The following is a 6,563-nucleotide window of genomic DNA, read 5'->3' as shown; positions in this document are numbered from 1 at the left end:
TATCCTTGTGTTCAAGAAGCTGAAGCAAACTAGAGAAGCAGCGACACTTTGCTGCTGCTGCTGCTGCTGCTGCTGCTGCAGCAACCTCCTGCTGCTGGAGCTGCTGCTGCTGGTGAAACCGCTGCTGGTGCAGCTACTTCTCCAGCTGCTGCTGCAGCTGCTGCTGCTGCAGCTGCTGCTGCAGCTGCTCGTGCTACGGGTACTTGCTGCTAGTGAAGCTGCTGCTGTTGCTGCTGCTGCTGCTGCTGCTGTTTGCTGCAGCAGAGTGCGCCGCCCCGACACGAATATAAGGTGAAGAAAAGAATTTAAAATAAATAGAAGAAATAAAAAATAAAAAACAAAAGAAAATGAAAAGAGCCCAAAGTGCCTTGGAGCCTCTGCTGCACTCCCCTGCTGCTGCCACTGCAGCAAATAACCCCCCCTTTTCTATTTGCTGCTGCTGCTGCTGCTGCTTTTGGCCTCAATTTTGAATTTAAATAACTTTTAGAACAAATTAGGGGGCACGAGGGCGGTGGGGGGCCCCCAGTACCCTTTTGGGGGCCCCCAGGGGCCCCCACAGCAGCAGCAGCTGGTGGACGCAGCAGCAGCAGACACGGCGCTGCGAGAGAGCAGCAGCACAAATTGCAGAATTAAATGGAAATATAAATTTAATTACTTTATTTTAAATATAATGTTGGATTGTACAGGCAAAGATGCAATAGGAAAGAAAGATATAGCTCACTATCGCTGCTCTGTCTCCCGTGCCGTCTCTGCTGCTGCTGCTGCTGCTGCTCTTGCTGCTGCTGCTGCGCTGCTGCCGCTGCTGCTGCTGCTGCGGAACTAGAACAACTAATGCCTCGGGAACACAGTTGCTTATTTTGAATTTAACTTTATTTTTCAAAGGAGGAAAAAAAAGAAAAAAGAATTCCGTTGTTCCCACCACCCCCTGCAGCTCGTCGAGCTGTCTGTACACCTCAGGTGACCTCCCTGCCTCTCCGGTCTTCTCTTTTTCTTTTTGTCTTTTCTTTTTTTCTTCTTTTCTTTTTTCTTTTCTTCCCCCTCAAGAGTGTGCAGACTCCCGCCTCTGCACATCAGGGTTAGCTGCAGGTAATAATTCACGCGGAGAAACCCTAAACCCTAAACCCTAAACCCTAACCCCAAACCCTAAACCCTAAACCCTAAACCCTAAACCCTAAGGCGCAGCTCCCAAACCCCCGAGTCCAGATTGGCAAGAGGGAGTTTCTTGCCGCCCTTGAGGTGTACAGACACTCCCTGTTTGTCGCCCTTCGTGGCAGCAGTTTTAAATTTCCACTTTTCAACTGTCTAGACACCAAAAGAGAAAAAGGGGAAATTTCCACTTTTCAACTGTCTAGACACCAAAAGAGAAAAAGGGGAAAAGAGCCGAATAAGCAGCAGGCGAGCTGAGGTGTACGTACACCCCAACTGCTGCACACAAATTCCTCTTATTTCGCTGTCCATGCTGTTCCTTGAGGGTTTAGGGTTTAGGGTTTAGGGTTTAGTGTTGATCTTATTATAATGTTATTTTTAAGTCAAGAAGAACTTCTTTTCCCTTTGCTTCTGCCTTATAGCCATGCTGCAGTTTGCTGCTTGCATGCCCTTTTTTAGGGTTTTGCTGCTGCTGCTGCTTCTTCCGTCGCAGCAACTCTTTGTGCTTCTTTTGCTGCTGCTGCTGCTGCTGCTGCTGCTGCTGCTGCAGGCAGAGCAGTGCAGCGCGGCTTGCGGAGTGTACATACACCACGATGAAGACGCTCCTGAACGCAGCAGCAGCTGCTGCTGCTGCTGCTGCGCTGCTGCTGCTGGCTTCCCCCGCGGCTGCTGCTGCTGCTGCAGCACCAGACTGCCCCCTCTGCCAGCTGCGTAGGCTCAATGGTGAGCTTTTTTTTTCTTTTTGTCTTTTTATTTCCATTTTAATTTTATGTATTTATTATCTTTCTTTTTGTCTTTCGGTTCAATTTTAATTTTATATTTTTATTATCTCATTCACTTTCTTTTCTTTTTAGTTCTGTTTTTCGCTTTTGCTGCTGTTCATGTCCAGTTTCTCTCTTTGGCGCTGCTGCTGCTTCTTTCGCCTTTTTGCTGCTGCCCTTTTGCTTATTGCTGCTGCTGCCTCCTTTTGTGTCTTTGCTTCTTTTTGCTTCTGCTGCTGCTGCAGGTGGTCGCCCGTATCCTGCCCATGGCGCTGCGAACGAGCAGCTGCGGCTGCTGCAGCAGCAGCAGCAGCAGCAGCAGCAGGTGCTGCAGCAGCTGCAGCACCAGGGAACCACAAACCCAAATGCTCTAAGCAGGAATTTGCAGCAGCAGCAGCAGCAGCAACCACAGCAGCAGCAGCCGCAGCAGCAAGCTGCGCCAAAGGCAATGACCCTAGCGGACTTTCAGATGATGCAAAAGGAAAAGCAGCAGCAGCGCCTGCAGCAGCAGCAGCAACAGCAGCAGCAGCAACAGCAGCAGCAGCAGCAGCAGCAGAGGCCCAAGGCCATGACTATAGCAGACTTTCACAAGATGCAGCAGGAGAGACAGGCCCAGAAGCAACAGCAGCAGCAACAGCAGCAGCAGCAGCAGCAGCAGCAACAGCCAGAACGACCGCTTAAAACGATGACCCTTCAGGAGTTCCAAAAGCAGCAAAGGCTAAGAGGACCACACAGTCAGCAGCAGCAGCAGCAGCAGCAGCAGCAGCATCAGCACCACCATCTGCCCATGCCGCCTCATCAGTTTGCACCGCAGCAGCAGCAGTATCCGCAGCAGCAGCAGCAGCAGCAGCAGCCACCGATGCTGCAGCAGCAGTACCCGCAGTATCAGAACAACTATCCGCAGCAGCACCTGCCGCAGCAGCAATTCCCTCAGCACCTGCCGCAGCAGCAATTCCCTCAGCACCCGCAGCAGCAGCAGCAATATCAGCCTTATCCCTACCAGCAGCAGCAGTATCAACCTTATCCGCAGCAGCAGCAGCAGCACCCGCAGAACCCGCTGCAGCAGCAGCAGTACCAGCCATATCCCCAGCAGCAGCAGCAGCAGCAGCAGCAGCAGCAGCGTCCGCAGCTCCCACACCACCAGCCGAACTACCTCCAGGGCCCACAGCAGCAGCAGCAGCAGCAGAACTACCCGCAGGGCCCACAGCAGCAGCAGCAGCAGCCGAACTACCCGCAGGGCCCACAGCAGCAGCAGCAGCACAACTACCCGCAGGGCCCACAGCAGCAGCAGCAGCACTACCAGGGACAGCAGCAGCAGCCTGCTTTCCCGATTCCGCAGCAGCAGCATCCCCAGCAGCAGTTCCCCCAGCAGTGGCGTCCGCAGCCGCAGCCAGAGCAACAGCAGCAGCAGCAGCAGCCCCCGCAGCAGCAGCAGCAGCCGCAGCAGCAGCCGCCGGAAAAGCAGGAGGAATTGCTCCCGCTGCTGAACCTGCCCTCTTGGCTGCCCAGCTGGCTGCACCCCTCCAGCAGCAGCAGCAGCAGCAGCAGCAGCGGCAGCGGCAGCGGCAGCGGCAGCAGCAGCAGCGGCCGCGGGCCTCTAGCGAATATCTTCGGCAACCTTCCAACCCCTGCTTGGCTGCCACTGCCCAGGAGCTCAGATGCAGCAGCAGAAGCAGCAGCAGCAGCAGCAGCAACAGAAGCAGCAGCAGCAGAAGCAGAAGCAGCAGAGGAAGATGACGCAACCGTGACGCTGCGACAGGCAGAAGCAGCAGAGCCGCAGCAGCAGCAAGAGGAGCAGCAGCAGCAAGAGGCGCTGCAGCAGCAACTTGAAGCACACCACTACAGGGACTTGCTGCAGCAAAAGCCCAGCCCCATTACAGGCATTAGCGACCTCATTGAATCTATTCCGCAGCAGCAGCAGCTAGAGCAGCAGCTGGAGCAGCAGCAGCAGGAGGCGCCGCAGCAGCCAGAGCAGCAGCAACAGGAGCAAGAGGAGCAGCAACAGCAGCAGCAGCCCGAGCAGCAAGACGAGGCCGCGCAGCAACCGGAGGAGCAGCAGCAGCAGCAGCAGCAAGCCAGCGCAGCTGCTGCTGCTGCAGCGGATACAGCCGCAGCGGAGGCACCTGCAGAGGAGCCCGCTGCAGCAGAGACAGCAGCAGAGCCTTCTGCAGCAGACGCAGCTGCAGCAGAGCCTGCTGCAGCAGAGGCAGCTGCAGCAGAGCCTTCTGCAGCTCAGGCAGCTGCAGCAGAGCCTGCTGCAGCAGAGGCAGCTGCAGCAGAGGCAGCTGCAGCAGAGCCTTCTGCAGCTCAGGCAGCTGCAGCAGAGGCAGCTGCAGCAGAGGCTGCTGCAGCAGCGCCCGCTCCGGCAGAACCAGCTGCAGCAGAGGCTGCTGCAGCGGAGGCTGCTGCGCAGTAAGTGCAGCAGCAGCAGATGCTGCTGCGCAGTAAGTGCAGCAGCAGCAGATGCTGCTGCGCAGTTAAGTGCAGCAGCAGCAGATGCTGCTGCGCAGTAAGTGCAGCAGCAGCAGATGCTGCTGCGCAGTAAGTGCAGCAGCAGCAGATGCTGCTGCGCAGTAGTGCAGCAGCAGCAGCAGCTCAGAGGGCCCGTGGGCGCCCCTGTGCAACAGCGGCGCGGCGCTGGGCCGTTGCTCTCTGCTGCTGCAGCAGCAGCAGCAGCAGCAGCTGCTGCTGCAGCAGCAGCGTGAGCCCGTGTGGAAACAGCCGCACTGTTTGCTCCAAACTCTGATTACTAAATTCTCTAGACAGCTTTGCAGTGCAGCTAGCTAGCTAGCTAGCTAGCAAGTAGGCCAGTAGTACCCCTAAACTCACTCATTAGCTGCTGCTGCTGCTGCTGCTGCTGCTGCTGCTTCTGCTTCTAGCGCTGGCAGCACGCTCGCTACGTAGAAAGACACGCCTTAACTAGCTCGTGGGCCGCTTTGTGTGTGAAAAGACACAGCGAAAACGCCACTGCAGCCTTGCTGCTGCTGCTGCTGCAGCCTGCAGCAGCAAACGACCCTCTCATTTGCTGCAGCACGAGGTGCTGCTGCTGCTGCAGAGCAACAGCGCAGCGCCTCCGCAGCAACCCTCGCCCTGGGGCCCCCTGCGCCCCCCTCTTAGCGCTGCCGCAGCACACACGGGATCCTGCTGCAGCAGGAAGCAGCAGCAGCAGCAGCAGCAGCAGCAGCGCGGGACAACGACGGTGTCTGCGGGGTGTCTTCTGGCGGGCATGCGCAGCTGCTGCTGCAGCAGCAGCAGCAGCAGTTGCTGCTGCAGCAGGAGGAGGAAAGGGTGGCTTCTAGAGAAGCCTAAGGGGAAGAAGAGGGCGGCGCGCGGGTGTCTGTACACCGTGTGCGCGCGGCGGGCCTCAGTAAATCTCGCGGAGTGGCAAAAGGGGGCGAAAAAGCGGCCTTTGGGTCTCGAAAAGGACTTTAATTCTCCGAAAAGGAGTTTATGTTGTGGAAAATCGGCACAAAGTCCCAAAAAGCGGCTTCAGGGCCTCAAAACGCGCCGCAAACTGCGGCGCGTGCGCAGGTCACGGAGCCCGTTGCTGGGGGCCCCCGGGGGCCCCCCTGCAGCTCACTGGGACATTTTTTTGCTTTTGCTTTTCTTGGGAAGCAGCACGGAGTGGACGTTGGGCATAACTCCCCCGGAAGCTATGGTGACCCCGCCCAGGAACTTGCTGAGCTCCTCGTCGTTCCGCACCGCCAGCTGGATGTGCCGCGGGATTATTCGAGTTTTTTTGTGATCTCTCGCGGCATTTCCCGCAAGTTCGAGGATTTCTGCACACAAATATTCCAAAACTGCAGCCATATAGACGGGGGCCCCCGCGCCGACGCGTTTGGCGTAGCGGCCCTTCTTGAGGTAGCGGCCGATGCGGCCCACGGGGAACTGCAGGCCGGCCTTGGCGCTTTTGCTGGTGCTTTTGCCGCTTTTTTTGGCGCGTCCGCCTTTTCCCTTGGCCGACATTTTCGAAAGTGCTTTTATTTCTTATTTGCGTCGAAAACAGAAAAGAATTTTCTGCGAAAACGCCGCTTCCGCGGCTGCTGCTGCTGCAGCAGCGGCGCGCGGCGACGCGGCAGGGGGGCCGCTCGTCGCCGCGGCGGCGAGCTGCTGCTGCGGCGGCTAGCTGCAGCAGCAGCAGCAGCAGCAGCAGCGCAGCAGCAGCAGCTTACAACTTCGCACCGCGTCGCACCGTTCGCACGGGTGCGCGCAGCAGCAGCAGCAGCAGCCGCAGCAGCGCGCGCTGCGCGCCCCCCCCGCTGCTGCGCGCGTCGCTGCGCGCCCCTCTTGCCCCGCAGCAGCAGCAGCAGCAGCAGCCCTCCTCCCCCCCATCCCCTCAGTTGGAAAACATCTCTCCAAGCCGACCCTTCTCTCTCCCCGCAGCAGCAGCAGCAGCAGCAGCAGCAGCAGCAAATGGCGCGGACGAAGCAAACCGCCCGCAAGTCCACGGGGGGCAAAGCCCCCCGCAAACAACTCGCCTCCAAGGCCGCCCGCAAGTCCGCCCCCGTGGCCGGAGGCATCAAAAAGCCCCACAGGTACCGCCCCGGCACTGTGGCTCTCAGAGAAATTCGAAGATATCAAAAGTCCACAGATCTGTTAATTCGAAAACTGCCTTTTCAGCGGCTGGTGCGGGAGATCGCGCAGGACTTCAAGACG

General features: G+C 57.9%; 3 protein-coding genes across 3 annotated transcripts; 2 read left to right on the top strand and 1 right to left on the bottom strand.

Annotated features, from left to right (window-relative positions):
- Window positions 1–1,739: 1,739 nt before the first annotated feature.
- On the top strand, window positions 1,740–4,323 carry ENH_00016450 (hypothetical protein, conserved; the record flags this gene model as incomplete). Its single annotated transcript, XM_013579198.1, has 2 exons — window positions 1,740–1,869; window positions 2,153–4,323. The coding sequence occupies 2 exons, from the start codon at window positions 1,740–1,742 to the stop codon at window positions 4,321–4,323; spliced, it is 2,301 nt and encodes a 766-aa protein (XP_013434652.1).
- Window positions 4,324–5,483: 1,160 nt separating this feature from the next.
- ENH_00016440 (histone H2A, putative) lies at window positions 5,484–5,873 on the bottom strand (the record flags this gene model as incomplete). Its single annotated transcript, XM_013579197.1, has 1 exon — window positions 5,484–5,873. The coding sequence occupies one exon, from the start codon at window positions 5,871–5,873 to the stop codon at window positions 5,484–5,486; it is 390 nt and encodes a 129-aa protein (XP_013434651.1).
- Window positions 5,874–6,320: 447 nt separating this feature from the next.
- Window positions 6,321–6,563, top strand: ENH_00016430 (Histone H3, related; the record flags this gene model as incomplete). Its single annotated transcript, XM_013579196.1, has 1 exon — window positions 6,321–6,563. A coding segment is annotated over one exon (243 nt), but the record flags the coding sequence as incomplete, so codon positions are not given.

This window comes from Eimeria necatrix, genomic scaffold (assembly GCF_000499385.1).
Source record: "Eimeria necatrix Houghton genomic scaffold, Enh_scaff1529, whole genome shotgun sequence".
Classification (NCBI taxonomy): Eukaryota; Apicomplexa; class Conoidasida; order Eucoccidiorida; family Eimeriidae; genus Eimeria; species Eimeria necatrix.
Note: the sequence above shows the minus strand (reverse complement) of the source record. Positions and strands in the feature narration are given on the sequence as shown.